This window comes from Oncorhynchus gorbuscha, linkage group LG09, assembly GCF_021184085.1.
Source record: "Oncorhynchus gorbuscha isolate QuinsamMale2020 ecotype Even-year linkage group LG09, OgorEven_v1.0, whole genome shotgun sequence".
In the NCBI taxonomy this organism is placed as follows: domain Eukaryota; kingdom Metazoa; phylum Chordata; class Actinopteri; order Salmoniformes; family Salmonidae; genus Oncorhynchus; species Oncorhynchus gorbuscha.
The window spans coordinates 50,193,510-50,211,717 of NC_060181.1; the positions used below are offsets into that span (position 1 = coordinate 50,193,510).

The following is an 18,208-nucleotide window of genomic DNA, read 5'->3' on the forward strand; positions in this document are numbered from 1 at the left end:
TGTATTTACTTTACTGGATTAAAGACTCTGTTTTCGCCAAGTCGCTTTTGGGTCCTCTTTCACCTGCATGACACTACTGTTAGATGCAGTATTTTGATGAGCATTTCAAATAAGTTTCCAAGTTGATTGAAAACGGTACACAGGGTTTGCTACAATGTATCCTCAAACATCTGTTACTGTAATCTGTAGAAATTATATTTTTAATAGATTTAATTATAATGTATCAATGCAACATTGATGCAATTTTTGAGTTCAGGGGCGGGGATTAGGGCCGTGTCGTTCCATCATTTAAGTTTGATTGGTTTAAAAATGATGTCAATCGAACATCTCAAACGTAACATAACCGCCCTGTTCTCCAGAACGAGGAGTTAGGGGAAATTAAGTTGTTTGACAACAACTAGCCAGTAGAAATACTTTTTAGATCACGAGAAAATAATTTTGCACGATAGTGATGAAGTTCGTTAATAGGTGTGGTGTATAGGGTTAGTATAAGTATTACACTTCCCAAAGGACATTTTGTTAACATTTCGAAGTTACCTTCTAAGCTTGGTGAGTTAAAAAGCTACTGTAGCGTGCTAAACGAGCTAGCTAGCTAGCCAGCTGTGAGTTTGCTAATCGTTCGTTGTTTTGAACTAATAGCTACTTTTCGCTTGCTACTAAGATAGCTAGCAACTTTCTGGAAATTGTATTTGACTGTGTTCTCGTGGTTATTCAGTGTGTTGTCGCAATTTGATTTAGCCAGCCAAGTTAGCGAGACAAGATGAACATTTGTCTGGCTAGGTAGCTAGCTGACAGTGTCCTACAGGTTCATGCACAATGTCAACAAACTAAGCTATCTAGCAAGCCAAAATATAAGGAGCTAGATAATCAATCATCAGTTCTAACTAATCCTCAACGAACTCATTGCCACGGTCTAACTGAAAGGTAGCATACAATAATAGCGATTTAATCAGCACGTTTGAGTGACATCCGGATATTACTTAGGAAAATCACCAGTAACTCATAAGAGTTTACCATTTGGCTATGGGTGGGGATGGCCCAATACAGATAAACACCTAGCTAACTCCCTAACATGTAGCTCCCAGGGACCCTGCATTAGATTTGACCCAGTTGATTTCTGTGATCTGATCATTCTGTTTTCTATTGTCTGACCACAAATATTTTTATTTTACCTTTTATTTAACCAGGTAGGCCAATTGAAAACAAGTTATGATTTACAATTGTGACCTGGCCAAGATAAAGCAAAGCAGTGGGACAAAAACAACACAGAGTTGTAAACAAACGTACAGTCAATTTCAATAGAAAAATCTATGTACAGTGTGTTCAAATGTAGAAGATTAGGGAGGTAAAGGCAATAAATAGGCCATAGAGGTGAAATAATTGCAATTTAGCATTAACGCTGGAGTGACCAATGTGCAGATGATGATGTGCAAGTAGAGATACTGGGGTGCAAAAGACCAAAAAGATAAATAATGTGTAGCTGTCAATGTAGCCTACAGCTTAGGCTAATTATGGTGATGAGCAAATATGCCATTGTCAGGACATGATTTGATTTGTCAGTTACCATCAGAGCCATATATGAATACACTACATGACCAAAAGTATGTGGACACCTGCTCATTGAACATCTCATTCCAAAATTCTGGGCATTAATATAGAGTGCCCCCTCCCTTTGCTGCTATAACAGCCTTCACTCTCCTTGGAAGGCTTTCCACTAGATGTTGGAACATTGCTGCGGGTACTTTCTTCCATTCAGTCACAAGTGCATTATTGATGTCGGACAATGATGTTGGGTGATTAGGCCTGGCATGCAGTCGGAGTTCCAATTCATCACAAAGGTGTTCGATGGTTAGGGCTCTGTGCAGGCCAGTCAAGTTCTTCCCCACCGATCTCAACAAACCATTTTCTGTATGGACCTCGCTTTGTGCATGGGGGCATTGTCATGCTGAAACAGGAAAGGGCCTTCCCCATCTGTTGCCACAAAGTTGGAAGCAAATAATTGTTTAGAATGTATGCTGTAGTGTTAAAATTTCCCTTCACTGGAAATAAGGGGCCTAGCCAAACCATAAACAGCCCCAGACCATTATTCCTCATCCACCAAACTTTACAGTTGGCACTGCATTGGGGCAGGTAGCGATCTACTGGCATCTGCCAAACCCAGATTAGTCTGTCGAACTGCCCGATGATGAATCACGCTTCACCACTCTAGAGAACGTGTTTCCACTGCTCCAGAGTATTTGTATTTATAAAGGAACCCCATTAGCTGTTACTCTTCCTAGGGTCCAGCAACATTAAGGCAGTTATTTACGATTCAAAATATTAGATGACATTTCATAACACTTTTCACAACACATTAAGTATGTTCCCTCAGGCCACTTCTCTACTATCACATATCTACAATACAAAATCCATGTGTACTTGTCTGTAGAGTGTGTCTCTTCACAGTCCCCCCTGTTCCATGAGTAAAAAAATAAAAAATAAAATCTGATTCTACTGCATCAGTTACAAAAACAAGTAGTCAAATGGTGGCCGAGCTTTACACCACTCCAGCCACTCTTGGCATTGCACATGGTGATCTTAGGCTTGTGTGCAGCTGCTCAGCCATGGAAACTCATTTCATGAAGCTCCCGACAAGAAGTTGTTGTGCTGACGTTGCTTCCAGAGGCAGTTTGGAACTCTGGTATTGAGTGTTGCAAATGAGGACAGAATATTTTTACTCGCTTCAGCACTCGGCGGTCCCTTTCTGTGAGCTTATGTGGCCTAATCACTTCACGGTTGAGCTGTTGTTGCTCCAAAATGTTTCTACTTCACAATAACAGCACTTACAGTGGACCAGGGAAGCTCTAGCAGTGCATCAATTTGAAGAATTGAAAAAGCCGAATACACTCATTTGAAGAGGTGTCCACATACTTTTTGTGTGTGTGTGTGTGTGTATGTATGTAAAGTTGAAGTCGGAAGTTTACATACACCTTAGCCAAATACATGTAAACTCAGTTTTTCACAATTCCTGACATTTAATCCTAGTAAAAATGCACTGTTTTAGGTCAGTTAGAAGCACCACTATTTTAAGAAAGTGAAATGTCAGAATAATAGTAGAATGATTTATTTCAGCTTTTATTTCTTTCATCACATTCCCAGTGGGTCAGAAGTTTACATACATACACACTCAATTAGTATTTGATAGCATTCCCTTTAAATTGTTTAACTTGGGTCAAATGTTTCGGGTAGCTTTCCACAAGCTTCCCACAATAAATTGGGTGAATTTTGGCCCATTCATCCTGACAGAGCTGATGTAACGGAGTCAGGTTTGTAGGCCTCCTTGCTCGCACATGCTTTTTAAGTTCTGCCCACAAATGTTCTATAGGATGAGGTCAGGACTTTGTGAAGACTCCAATACCTTGACTTTGTTGTCCTTAAGCCATTTTGCCTTTGACTTTGGAAGTATGCTTGGGGTCATTGTCCATTTGGAAGACCCATTTGCGACCAAGCTTTAACTTCCTGACTGATGCCTTGAGACGTTGCTTCAATATATCCACATCATTTTCCTCCTCATGATGCCATCTATTTTGTGAAGTGCACCAGTCCCTCCTGCATCAAAGCACCCCCACAACATGATGCTGCCATCCCGGTTGGGATGGTATTCTTCGGCTTGCAAGCCTCCCCCTTTCCCTCTAAAACATAACGATGGTGATTCTGGCCAAACAGTTCTATTTTTGTTTCATCAGACCAGAGGACATTTCTCCAAAAAGTACGAACTTTGTCCCCATGTGGGGTTGAAAATCGTAGTCTGGCAGCTATGGAGCAGTGGCTTCTTCCTTGCTGAGCGGCCTTTCAGGTTATGTTGATATAGGACTTGTTTTACTGTGGATATTGATACTTTTGTACCGGTTTTTTCCAGCATCTTCACAAGGTCCTTCTTTGTTGTTCTGCGATTGATTTGCACTTTTCCACCAAAGTACTTTAATTTCTAGGAGACAGAACGCGTCTCCTTCTTGAGCAGTATGATAGCTGCTTGGTCCCATGGTGTTTATACTTGCGTACTATTGTTTGAACAGATGAACATGGTACCTTCAGGTATTTGGAAATTGCTCCCAATGATGAACCAGTCTTGTGGAGGTCTACAAAAAAAAACAATTCTGAGGTCTTGGCTGAATTCTTTTGATTTCCCCATGATGTCAAGCAAAGAGGCACTGAGTTTGAAGGTGGGCCTTGAAATACATCTACAGGTACACCTCCAATTGACTGAAATTATGTCAGTAAGCCTCTCAGAAGCTTGTAAAGCCAAGACATTGTTTTCTGGAATTATGCAATCTGTTTAAAGGCACAGTCAACTTAGTGTATGTACACTTCTGACCCACTAGAATTGTGATACAGTGAAATAATCTGTAAACAATTGCTGGAACAATTACTTGTGTCACGCACAAAGTAGATGTCCTAACCGACTTGCCAAAACTAGTTTGTTAACAATAAATTTGTGGAGTAGTTGAAAAATGATTTTTAATGACTCAAACCTAAGTGTATGTAAACTTCCAACTTCAACTGTATGTGTGGCTCTGGTTACCATAGTGTACTGTAATGTGCATTTTTCAGTGACTGTATAGGCCATGATCTCAGTCAGATCATGTGTGCTGCAGTTTGTTTACGTAATAGCTCATCATTCGTCTGCAATACATTTTATCCAAAGGGAAAGCGGTGCATTTTCTTCCCGTTCCAGACTCAACTCATCACCTTCTCATCATGCCTTTCCCCTTCGGGAAGTCTCAGAAGAGCCCAGCAGAGATTGTGAAGAGTCTGAAGGAGAACGTGGCTTACTTGGAAAAGCTGGATGCGGCAGAAAGCAAAAAATGTGAAAAGGTCAGGTGGTACTTGTGGACTGCTGTTTTGAGAGCACGCTAGAAATTGTCTTTTGGCCTTTGTTAGTTAAAGTTAGTCTCTAACGTTTGAGCATCAAGACAGCAGCATCATATAGAAATGGCGTGAGAGTAATTGGATGCGTCTGAAATGGCACCCTAATCCCTATATAGTGCATTACTTTTGACCAGAGACATATGGGTTTGGTTAATAGTGCTCTACATTATAGGGAATAGGGTGCCATTTCAGATGCAGCCCCTGATTTTAACTAAGTGCTGTTCCCTCATATCTTCTTGTCACCAGGTTGCAGAAGAGGTGTCGAAGAACCTGTCATCTCTGAAAGAGGTGCTGTGTGGTACAGGGGACAAGGAGCCCCAAACGGAGGCAGTTGCCCAGCTGGCCCAGGAGCTCTACAACACCAACCTCCTTATTGCTCTCATTGCAAACCTGCAAAGGATTGATTTTGAGGTGGGGAAATGTTCTTCCCATTAGTTTTGTGTGTGGGGGAAATATATTCAGGATACAACGGTAGTCCATAGTGGATGTATGAATCAATACAGAAGAGGGAGGAGCATAAAGCACTGGGGAGTGACTGTGTTCTGTGGGCCTCTCATTCCTTTATCTCAGTATTTTTTAAACATGCGCATAGGGTATCACCCTCCTATTCTTCAGTGATTGTAATATTTATCATCATCGTCCACCAGGGAAAGAAGGATGTGGTCCAGCTGTTCAGCAACATTGTACGGCGTCAGATTGGCACCCGTACGCCCACGGTTGAGTATATCTCCTCACACCCACAGATCCTCTTCATGCTGCTGAAAGGGTGAGTCTCAAAGCTGCCCATTTGCCATCTGTTAGATCAGTAGACATGATAAGCAAGAGGCATCTATTTATCTATTTTAATTAGGTTTGTCCCCATTTTCATTGCCTTTTCAGGCATTTAACTCCCCTGTTTGTTCATTTACAGATAGGGCTGTTGCGGTGACCGTGTTACCGCGGACCGGCAGTCATGAGTCGTGACCACAGTAAATTTCCACGTGACCATTGTCACAGTAATCTCCTCTTATGCACTCTGGACATGCGTTGGTAGTACCCAACTCGCTCACGACCATCAGGTCGCTAATGGCCTGGTACTCTGCTCTATATTTTCCCTCTAGCCATTGATATTAATAGAAATGCAATTGAAAATTATATCAAAGCAGTATCATGTTTTGAAAACTCACCTCACTGTGATCGATCAATTTGAGGAAAGAAGTTCAACAGCAGGTTGGAACTGAGCCAATTCTGTCGAATCAAAAGAATTTGCAAAAAACAATCCGATTTCGACAGAAATATGGCTGAGACGCAAAGAAGGTTCAAGGAGAGGGGCTATGATGATCAGATTAATAATGCCATTGAGAAAATTCAAAACAAAACGAGACATGACCTTGTTCAAGGTCAGTCTTGCAAAAAGACTCATTCTTGCATTCTAACTACCCGCTATTCAAAGTGCTCTGAACAAATTAAGGGAATTGTTCACAAACATTGGCACATCCTAAAATACGATGATAGTCTCGGTAATGTGTTTTCGGACCTTCCCTTGGTCGTATTCTCGCGGGGCAGAAATCTCAGACCAATTGTTAAACTCTGATTTACCACCCCAAGATATTCCTGAACAATGTCTATTTGCGCCCCTACTGGATGGAAATTATATATGTAATGGCTGTGCTCAATGCAATGGCACTTATAAATGTAGATCCTTCAAACACCCACAAACAGGGAAATCGATCCCAATAAAAGGTGTTATTACGTGCTCCAGTAAGGCAGTTATTTATCTTATAACTTGTCCTTGTGGTAAAAATTATGTAGGTAAAACAGCGCGACTTAAAAGTACATATCTCAGAGCATCGTAGCACCATTAGGTATAAAAACTTTACTTATCCAGTTGCGGCCCACTTCTTGGAGGCAGGCCACTCGATTTCGTCTCTGCGTTATATTGGCATCGAACATGTCACCGTCCCTAGGAGAGGGGGTGAGCTTGATAATTTATTGTTAAAACGAGAGGCTGCCTGGATCTTTAATTTAAAGACCGTTGCGCCCTTCGGTCTCAACGTAGACTTTAATCTGAAGCCATTCTTGTGATTATTGTGACTTTGCCATTGTAATTGTTTGTAAACTTGTATAGTCAAATTAATCTATGATCATATGCTATTCATTTGTTGTTTGTATGCTGTTCTTTGTATGACATTTTAATATTTGATTATTAACCAATGATATTAGGCCACTCTTGGCCATGATTACAGACACCTGTGTCTTTTGACACTATATAAACGAGTCATCCCGCAGTGTTTGTGATTATACCCTGATGAAGACAGCTTGGCTGTCGAAACGTTGGTAATTACATTTTTGCATCTGAGCTCCTAGAGTGTGCGGCTCTCTTTTATTTTCATGGAACTGAGTGGAAAACATTGGTCGTTGTGGATGTTTTTTCAAAGCTGAACACAACAAAATGGACAGCGCTTTCTAAGGTGATGATTCATTCAGAACGACAATATTATTAGAGCTTACGCATAGGCCTATAGAAGAGCCCAAGCTAAAAAATAAATAACTGAATGATAAATTATTTGGCCTTTATGTATATTACGCACAGCATAAAATATAAAGATTTAAGATGTCTTTTTTTACATAATTGGTCTAGCCTATACTAAAACAATTAACAAATACTAGTAATCGCCTTTGAGTGTGCACTGGATAATGCATACATGATGGACTGGTTAACGTATGCTACGCTCCAAACTTTCTATCAATGAGTTTGGGAGAGAACGTATAGGCCTAGGCAATGCTATTGGTTCATTGGCTTACAGAGTTAGCCTAGAATTTATAGTGAATTCAATGTTGAATAGCCTTGTAATAGGGCATTAAATAAAATAACAATTTAGGCTGACATTACTTTTAGCTACAGAATATCTCACCACTTTGCGTTTCCTTTTTCTCCTTCATTCCTTTCTCAAGTATGCAGAGAGGGGGGCTTTCAACAGTTTAATTAAATATGTTTAGTTGTGAACCTATTACTATCGATGTTCCTAAACAGATTTCACTTAAATTTCCCAAATGAAGCACAAGGTTGCAGGAACAGGGTTGGAGAGCTCCCTTGGGGCGGCAGGGTAGCCTAGTGGTTAGAGCGTTGGACTAGTAACCGGAAGGTTGCAAGTTCAAATCCCTGAGCTTTCAAGGTTCAAATCTGTCGTTCTGCTCCTGAACAGGCAGTTAACCCACTTTTCCTAGGCCGTCATTGAAAATAAGAATTCGTTCTTAACTGACTTGCCTAGTTAAATAAAGGTCAAATTAAAATTTCAAAAATTAAATGTGATACAGCACAGCAAGAGCGCAGCAAGAGGCCGCATGCTCCTCAAACAGTGGTTGATGCGTGGAGTGAAATGTGTTCTTATAAGCCCAGACATTTCTATATGCAATCCTGTGAAAGCAGAGTTTTGATGGTTGCCACTAAAAAGAGGATCCCAGCTGCAACTATATTTATTTCTCAGCTGCTCATATTAAGCACATGCCCAGCTCTAAAACCGGAGTAGACTACCCAGCATGATTGGAAAAACGAGTGCAAACTTTTTTTGTGAGTTTCTCACATCATAAATAGGCTATAGTTGCATCATGCAGCCCATATTTGTTTTGATTTCTATCTTTCATAACTAAACTTGCCAAATAACTCTAAATCTAGTCTATAGGACTTTTTTTTTTTTTTCAAATGATCACTTTTATGCTCAACATAGCCTCTTCATTTGTGCACTCACTCCGGAATGGGAAAAATATCCTTTCTATTTTATTAATTTAAGTAAATTATATTCTTCTTAATATAAAATAATGGCACTTATTAGCACATTGCGTCTGCTAAATGAAATAGCCTATGGAATGGTGCATAGCCAGATAACATACAGTTGGCCAACTCATTCTGTTCTTCTGAAATACATTTTCTTCATATGTTTCTTTATTTATTTTAGGCAGGTTTAATGCATTTGTGATGGTGTATATAAAAATGGATTTATTAGACTTCAAAATATATATATAATGTTCCAAATGCTTGTGTGCGTGGAGGCCTGGAGATGCTAAACATGTTTGTTAATTAACGATCAATTGCCGTGCGACCAGCAGTCAATTTCCTGACAGTCATCTGACAAAATTTCATGACCTCCACATCCCTATTTACAGACCCACGTGCATACAATCACAACAGATCCTAAATGAATAATCACCAACAAAACACACCCATGTAGTAGTGTTGAGCACTACTGACATGAATCCCACCTTTGCAGGTACGAGAGTGCGGAAGTGGCTCTGAACTGTGGGATGATGCTAAGGGAGTGCCTGCGTCATGAGCCCCTGGCGCGCAGCGTTCTTTTCTCTGAAGACTTCTACTGCTTCTTCCGCTATGTAGAGCTGTCCACCTTCGACATCGCCTCAGATGCTTTTGCTTCATTCAAGGTACACTGCTGCTTTTCACTTCTTTATGGCCTATGTTGTTACTATAACTAAGCCTTGTCCGAGCCAGAAAGGCTCCTGCCCTATGTCCAACCTCCTGTATCGTGAGGCAGCTTGATGCACAAGTACAGTGGGGTAAAAAAATATTTAGTCAGTCACCAATTGTGCAAGTTCTCACTGAAACCATTATGGAGGCCTGTAATTTTCATCATAGGTACACTTCAACTATGACAGACAAAATGAGAGAAAAAAATCCAGAAAATCACATTGTAGGATTTTTTATGAATTTATTTGCAAATGATGGTGGAAAATAAGTATTTGGTCAATAACAAAAGTTTGTCTCAATACTTTGTTATATACCCTTTGTTGGCAGTGACAGAGGTCAAACGTTTTCTGTAAGTCTTCACAAGGTTTACACACACTGTTGCTGGTATTTTGGCCCATTCCTCCATGCAGATCTCCTCTAGAGCAGTGATGTTTTGGGGCTGTTGCTGGGCAACACAGACTTTAAACTCCCTCCAAAGATTTTCTATGGGGTTGAGATCTGGAGACTGGCTAGGCCACTCCAGGACCTTGAAATGCTTCTTACGAAGCCACTCCTTCGTTGCCCGGGCGGTGTGTTTGGGATCATTGTCATGCTGAAAGACCCAGTCCCGTTTCATCTTCAATGCCCTTGCTGATGGAAGGAGGTTTTCACTCAAAATCTCACGATACAAGGAACCATTCATTCTTTCCTTTACATGGATCAGTCATCCTGGTCCCATTGCAGAAAAACAGCCCCAAAGCATGATATTTCCACCCCCATGCTTCACAGTAGGTATGGTGTTCTTTGGATGCAACTCAGCATTCTTTGTCCTCCAAACGCGACGAGTTGAGTTTTTACCAAAAAGTTATATTTTGGTTTCATCTGACCATATGACATTCTCCCAAGCTTCTTCTGGATCATCCAAATGCCGTCTAGCAAACTTCAGATGGGCCTGGACACGTCTGGCACTGCAAGATTTGAGTCCCTGGCGGCTTAGTGTGTTACTGATGGTAGGCTTTGTTACTTTGGTCCCTGCTCTCTGCTGGTCATTCACTAGGTCCCCCCGTGTGGTTCTGGGATTTTTGCTCACCGTTCTTGTGATCATTTTGACCCCACGGGGTGAGATCTTGCGTGGAGCCCCAGATCGAGGGAGATTATCAGTGGTCTTGTATGTCTTCCATTTCCTAATAATTGCTCCCACAGTTGATTTCTTCAAACCAAGTTGCTTACCTATTGCAGATTCAGTCTTCCCAGCCAGGTCTACAATTTGGTTTCTGGTGTCCTTTTGATAGCTCTTTGGTCTTGTCCATAGTGGAGTTTGGAGTGTGACTGTTTGAGTTTGTGGGCAGGTGTATTTTATACTGATAACAAGTTCAAACAGGTAACGAGTGGAGGACAGAGGAGCCTCTTAAAGAAGAGGTCTGTGAGAGCCAGAAATCTTGCTTGTTTGTAGGTGACCAAATACTTATTTTCCACCATAATTCGCAAATAAAATCATTAAAAATCCTACAATGTGATTTTCTGGATTTTTTTCTCCATTTTGTCTGTCATAGTTGAAGTGTACCTATGATGAAAATTACAGGCCTCTCTCAGCCAACAAATCTTGCACAATTGTTGGCTGACTAAATACTTTTTTGCCCCACTGTACATCCCCTGGACAGGACGTTAGCACTCGTGTCCTTAGTATGATCTGTTATTTCTTTATCTAATATCCTGTTATTTTCTCTCATGTGTTGCTAGGATCTTCTCACGAGACATAAGATTATGTGCGCAGATTTTCTGGAGACCAATTATGACAGGGTGTTTACAGAATATGAGAAGCTACTGCATTCTGAGAATTATGTCACCAAACGGCAGTCCCTGAAGGTACTCTATATCACGTTTGATGCTTCATGGTATCACTTTGTCATAAAACCCAACATTTTAAAGTTTTGACCTCCCATGTGACTCAATTATTTATTCTGTTACTGAAATATCTTACTAACTTATCCTAAAAGCAATGATGACCCTCCTTTATATTATTAACCAAACTGTTTTGTAGCTCCTGGGAGAGCTTCTTCTGGACAGACATAACTTCACTGTGATGACCAAGTACATCAGTCGTGCAGAGAACTTGAAGATGATGATGAACATGCTGCGAGACAACAGCCGCAACATCCAGTTTGAGGCCTTCCATGTCTTCAAGGTGTGTAGAAATATTTTATTAAGGGATCGGCCAAGGCTGAGGTACAGATTCTGGCCTCATTCTCTGCTTGTCCTACTTTCCACCGTTTTGGGTTACTTGACCTAAAATACATGTTATTCACATTTTCATCCCCTAATCTATCATTCTCAGTCTTTATAAAGGATGTAGAAATATTAATGCTGCCTTTAAAAGTTAGTTAACTTCATACTGTTGTATTATTCTAAATAAATGATTCCATTAACATATACTAAGGTATACATTTACCAGTTAACCAACTAGAATAGATGTCAGGCTATGGCACTCAATTCAAAGACTGTCCGCTCTGGTCCTAGGTGTTTGTGGCCAACCCCAACAAGACTCAGCCTGTGCTGGACATTCTGCTGAAGAACCAGGCCAAGCTGGTGGACTTCCTGAGCCACTTCCAGACAGATCGCTCTGAGGACGAACAGTTCTGTGATGAGAAGAACTACCTGATCAAGCAGATCCGCGACCTGAAGAGGCCCCCGCCACCAGAGGAGGCGTGAGGGGACAGGCAGGGGGACGCCAGTTCAGTGGTAGAGAGTGAGAATGATGGTGAGAGCGAGCGAGGGAGTCATGCTTGACTAGAATCTATTACTCTTCCCTTCTCTTAACTTCAAACATAGGACAAATATATTGTACAAACTCCCTCCTCATCGCTTTTTAAGTTTCTAATGCTCATGTGGGAACGGAGGTAATTTTTAAGGCACACACAACAAGAGTGACCCAAGAACAGTTATTTAAACCCAAGAACAGCTATTTCAACCAATTCGTATGAATCAATGCACTTTGTCAGATGATGTTATATTGGACCTTAAACACGCCATTATTCTCTTAAGCACAGTAGCACACCTGAGCAATTTCCTGGGAAATTAGGATACGTGGTCAACACAAAACGGAATAAACTCTTGACAACAGGCAAAGTCTCACCAAACTTGGTGAGGAAATGTAAAATGGATTTGCAAGCTTTTAAAAGGCGATGTCCTATATGATATTTTAGGACCTAGAATTTTTAAATCAAGATATTCTTTTGCTGGCGTTATTCTATAATAGTTAACATTTTATTTTGTAACTAACACCACACTTAACAAATTCCATAATATCTTGGTTTATTGCTTTATTTAAGAGCTCTTTCATTGATCTGGGACTTTTAATATGTGGATGACCTTAGTGGTATTATTCTTTGCTTGGGATAAACACTTGGGTTGAAGTAGGTCTTTAGTTGATAACTACGTAATTATCTTCAGTCCAGCTCCTAACAGCATACAAAGTGACAATAGAAAGCTCAAAGATGCGAGTCCTCTGCTTCAGTTGTCCTAATAGAATCCATCAGAGATGGCAGTAAAAAAAATATGAAACATGAATCGATTACATTTGTGATGTAGGAGCCAGGCTGGTAGGAGCCAGGCTGGTAGGAGCCAGGCTGGTAGGAGCCAGGCTGGTAGGAGCCAGGCTGGTAGGAGCCAGGCTGGTAGGAGCCAGGTTGGTAGGAGCCAGGCTGGTAGGAGCCAGGCTAGTAGACTAAAATAGACTATCGGATAACGCTGCAGGGTGACCATAGGCAGCCATCCATTCTTTACGCTGATTGATCCCAATGTTGGCACTCTCTTTTTCCCCGCCCAGATGCTCGCTAGTTTTCATATGCAGTTAGGAACTGGTGTGAGATATGAAGATGTTTTTTCTTCAGAAATGATCACTTAATAATATTACTTTGCAGACAACTGATAAGATGTATCCTCCCAATACTATTACTAACACGTATCTTATCGGACAACAATAATGCAACACAAAAGTAACACTGTAATGTTGCAGTGCAACAGAATCTGCCCGAGCTCTGATACTATAGAGCCTAAGATGCTAGTAAGCGTGGGCTTCCATGAGCTGCATGCTGTGTTTCAGGCCTCACTCTCATGCAATTAGATGCACTTTTCAGGAAGCCATTGCAGAGGCCTGTGATTGGACCCTTTTTTTTCCATTTTCGCCTAAAATGACATACCCACATCTAACCGCCTGTAGCGCATGACCTGAAGCAAGGATATGCATATTCTTGATACCATTTGAAAGGAAACACTTTGAAGTTTGTGGAAATGTGAAATTAATGTAGGAGAATAACACATTTAGATCTGGTAGAAGATAATACAAAGAAAAAAAACATGCGTTTTTGTTCCATCTTCAAAATGGAAGAGAAAGGCCATAATGTACTATTCCAGGTTAGGCACAATTTAGATTTGGCCACTAGATGGCAGCAGTGTATGTGCAAAATTTTAGACTGATTCAATGAAACATTGCATTTCTGTTCAAAATGTTGTATCAAGACTGCCCAAATGTGCCTAATTGGTTTATTAATACATTTTCAAGTTCATAACTGTGCACTCTCCTCAAACAATAGCATGGTATTCATTCAAGAATTTAAGCTTTCTGCCCATATCTGGTATGTCCTGGGAAATCTTCTTGTTACTTACAACCTCATGCTAATCACATTAGCCTACGTTAGCTCAACCTTCCCGTGGTGGTGGTGGGGGGGGGGGGGGGGCACTGATCCCGTAGAAGTTAAACACATTAAATGTTCCACATAATGACCTTCATTGTCAAACTTGAAGCCAATTGGGATGATTTATGTTGAATCCAAAGCACCAAATTGGCCACATTCTCTTAATGGGTGTTCGACTCTTATCAATAATTACTTTGTAAATTGCCCAGATGAACAAAAAAAAAGAGTATCTTGAAATGACAGCGTTTTTACCTTACCTGGTGTCACTTAAATTGCATAATAACAGATTACAAAAATATATGGTGTCTGTTTTGCACAATTCTTGTATATACCTCATGGGGTTTTGAGTTCATAATTGCTGTGTTCTCTACTTTCCTTGACAAGATATTTGATTTGATATTTTGGATAAACCGCATTGGTTTGTATTATGCATGCTAAATAAATCAATGTTTTTGTTTGAACTTAAGCAGGGAGTGGGACCTGGTTTTCTCTTAGGGGAAAGACTTCAACAAAATGTATTTGTTGGGTGCCTCATGTCAATTCATAATGAATTACAGGATTGGCCCCACAAAAGTATGAATGTTGCCTTACTTTCAGAATTTTTATTTGATTGTTAAGACCATGTATGTGCTCAATTTTCTTAACCAAAGGTAATTTGAGGTGGAAAATAATGCATTTCAAGTCCCAAACATAACGCCAACTTCACAGGCCCAGATAAAATTCATTTTAATTGGCAAATAATTAACTGCAAATGTGATAAACCATGAATGGAATACTTCTGGACTAGAGATGGTATTCTAGGACTTTTGGAAAAAGTGCAGTTTAGTACTGTAGGCTTAATCTGGGTCACTATAATCAGCCCACATACTATTATTTATTGGAATTTCAGATCACCTGTTTTGTGGTACACCAAGCATTAATCAAAATGTTTTATCACAACTTCAACTGAATAATTTCTTTAGAGGAAATCAAATATAAAGCTAAATGTTTCAGATCATTTTCAGACCTCTGGTTACTTGGCTAGTATAACAACTCAATGGCAATATACAATTATCAAGGCTAAATAATTGTTGGGTGATTCAAAATTTTCATTTTTAACTTTAAAATGTTTATGCTTTACGTTTTTCACTCTGTTTCCCATAGGCTTTGTGTATCTGATTTAGTTTTACTGTGGGAAAAGATTAAATGTGTACATAGCTTTATTTTAAAAGGTGAATGTGTGGAAACATTAAAAAAATTTAAGACGCCACTTTGTGTTTTTATTACAAGGTCTCCTCTAGGTCTCTGTAGAGCTATAGCATGCTCCAACAGAGTCCTCCTGCCTCTAGTTTAATTGTCAGCTGATTTCCAAGCGTCTTTATATCCATTGTTAGTCTCATTCTCTCTCCTGGCTTCCTGCGCTTCTTTCAACACTTTCTTTTCAGTTTCTCACAGCATCCTCTTCTCCATGGTGTCTTTGGCCTCGGTTGCTTGTGCTTGAAGCTGGACAGATATCTTGTGTTCCTCTGCCTGCAGTGCATCCTTATGCAGTGTCCTCCATGCAGCCTCCTGCCTGGCCAGGCTCAGCTGCTCTTCCAGCAGGCCTAGCAGATACGTCCTCTCCTCCCCCTTCCTCTTGGCCTCCGCCACTGCTTCTCTCAGCCTAGCCCTCATCCTGCATCTGTCCTACTCCACCTCGTGGACCCCAATGTCATGATTGTTCCAGATACACCTACTGCTCTCTGCCTTTCCGTCCCTGCCTGTGGCCCTCATGCTCAAAGCCGCACTCTCCAATTCTTCTTGGATGATCCTCTGAAACAATGCCTCCTTTCTCCTCTGTTTTACCCGCTGTAGAGTAGCTTTGTAGATGTCCTGTCTATAGAGCCTCCTCTGTGTATGGAAAAGGACAATAATGGCTCTGTTACCTTGAGCGCTCCAGCCTTCCCAGACCAAAATATATTGTTCTCCACCAGAGTCAACAAGGATGGCCCCCTGATTCACAATACATTTTCTTATCAGTTGTCTCCCCTTTCTCAAACTTGGCCTCTAATCATTAGGATTGAAAGATTTATCATATAACTTATGTCTTCCTTTCTTGGATGAAATTAAAAATGCGGCCATTAAGTTAGCTAAAAAGCCTACATTAGTCTACATTAGTCTAAATGATTAAGGCAAAGTGCTAGCTTACTTTGAGCTATAATTATTTCCTTAAGTTATGTACTGATTATTCAATACAAGATGCAAGGTAATGTTCATAATGTCTACTTCAGCTTGCTTACAGCTTCATTCAGTGCATATAGTGGTTCTTCCTGTAAAAGTTGTACGTCGTACTGCATCTTGCGGGCTGCCGCAGAATTCTGTGGCGCGTTATTTGTCAGCCATAGGTTCCATTAATGCCATTTACAAGCATTTTGCTACACCTGCAATAACATCTGCTAATCACGTGTATGTGACCAATAAAGATTTTATTCAATGCTAGTTTGACCACCAGAGGGCATATTTGAGAAGCATTTGACTGTTTTAAATAGTGGCTGCACTAGAGAATAAGAAATGTAGCTTAATTAATTTGATTAATATGGTGTTTCTATTCCAAGAAAAATTTAATGAAAACCTCAGGGTTTTTGTTAAGAAAATATGGCGCTGCACAACGTGACCGGTAGGGAGTAGGCTACAGTACTAAAAGTGAAATAATCCTAACATTTCCACACCCTAGTTGTTGTCTAACCAATACCCAAATGATTTATCAAGACCAGTCCCCATGTTTCTCTCAGCAGCATGAAACCGAGCTGGAATAGTTGACCACACGCGGGTAGGCTATTGCTTCAAATCCTATTGCTTCCATCTTCAATTAGCTTTAAATTCCACAATGTCACACAATTCTTAAAACTCTGAGAAGGGTAATAGGAAGTTATCTACACGTGTTACTGTGTGTGTCTGATCCTCTCTCGCTCCCACACACATGCTGTCTTGACCTCTGAATGCTATGAAAAGCCAACTGGCATTTACTCCGAAGGTGCTGACCGGTTGCACCGGTTATTATTAACACTTCATTTTAATTATATAAAAGGCATTTTGTTTATCACAAGCGTAGCAGGCTGTGAATTCTGCAAACAAGCCAACCTAACTAAGAAATACATTTCGTTGGTTGCCATGGTGAATAATACATTGATATATTTCAAATGTATTTATATAGCCCTTCTAACATCAGCTGATATCTCAAAATGCTGTACAGAAACCCAGCCTAAAACCCCAAACGGCAAGCAATGCAGGTGTAGAAGCACGGTGGCTAGGAAAAACTCCCTAGAAAGACCAAAACCTAGGAAGACCCAGTCCTCTTCTGGCTGTGCCGGGTGGAGATTATAACAGAACATGGCCAATATGTTCAAATGTTCATAAATGCCCAGCATGGTCAAGTAATAATAATCACAGTAGTTGTTGAGGGTGCAACAAGTGAGCACCTCAGGAGTAAATGTCAGTTTGCTTTTCATAGCCAATCATTAAGAGTATCTCTACTGCTCCTGCTGTCTCGAGAGTTGAAAACAGCAGGTCTGGGACAGGTAGCACGTCCGGTGAACAGGTCAAGGTTCCATAGCCGCAGGCAGAACAGTTGAAACTGGAGCAGCAGCACTGCCAGTTGGACTGGGGACAGCAAGGAGTCATCATGCCAGGTAGATCTGAGGCATGGTCCTAGGGCTCAGGTCCTCCGAGAGAGAATTAGAGAGGATACTTAAATTCACACAGGACACCGGATAAGACAGGAGAAGTACTTCAGATATAACAGACTGACCCTAGTCCCCCGACACAAACTACTGCAGCATAAATATTGGAGGCTGAGACAGGAGGGGTCAGGAGACACTGTGGCCCCATCCAATGATAACCCCGGACAGGGCCAAACAGGAAGGATATAACCCCACCAACTTTGCCAAAGCACAGCCCCCACACAACTAGAGGTATATCTTCAACCACCAACTTACCATCCTGAGACAAGGCCGAATATAGCCCACGAAGATCTCCGCCACGGCACAACCCAAGGGGGGGCGCCAAACCCAGACAGGAAGATCACATCAGTGACTCAACCTACTCAAGTGACGCACCCCTCATAGGGACGGCATGGAAGAGCACAAGTAAGCCAGTCACTCAGCCCCTGTAATAGGGTTAGAGGCAGAGAATCCCAGTGGAGAGAGGGGAA

The 18,208-nt window shown here is 40.9% G+C and overlaps 1 protein-coding gene across 3 annotated transcripts; it reads left to right on the forward strand.

The window, feature by feature from the left end:
- Window positions 1–335: 335 nt before the first annotated feature.
- On the forward strand, window positions 336–15,289 carry LOC124043737 (calcium-binding protein 39-like). Of its 3 annotated transcripts, XR_006840377.1 has the most exons (9): window positions 337–549; window positions 4,685–4,854; window positions 5,155–5,319; window positions 5,556–5,674; window positions 9,156–9,324; window positions 11,087–11,212; window positions 11,388–11,531; window positions 11,864–13,031; window positions 13,062–15,289. XR_006840377.1 is itself a non-coding variant. In XM_046362645.1 (8 exons), exons 2-8 carry the CDS (start codon window positions 4,738–4,740, stop codon window positions 12,053–12,055), a joined length of 1,032 nt encoding a protein of 343 aa, XP_046218601.1. In that variant the 5' UTR covers window positions 336–549; window positions 4,715–4,737; the 3' UTR covers window positions 12,056–15,289. The 3 variants fall into 3 exon arrangements, 2 of the variants coding, with proteins under 2 accessions (XP_046218601.1, XP_046218599.1); XM_046362645.1 differs by having other exon boundaries at window positions 336–549; window positions 4,715–4,854; window positions 11,864–15,289; XM_046362643.1 differs by having other exon boundaries at window positions 11,864–15,289.
- Window positions 15,290–18,208: the final 2,919 nt, after the last annotated feature.

What these genes read in the sequence shown, in the direction of transcription:
- LOC124043737 (XM_046362645.1), top strand. Translation starts at nt 4,738, where the DNA reads ATGCCTTTCCCCTTCGGGAAGTCTCAGAAGAGCCCAGCAGAGATTGTG. An exon ending in ATGCTTTTGCTTCATTCAAG is followed by an intron (nt 9,325 to 11,086) that starts GTACACTGCTGC and finishes ATGTGTTGCTAG; the next exon opens with GATCTTCTCACGAGACATAA. An exon ending in CCAAACGGCAGTCCCTGAAG is followed by an intron (nt 11,213 to 11,387) that starts GTACTCTATATC and finishes ACTGTTTTGTAG; the next exon opens with CTCCTGGGAGAGCTTCTTCT.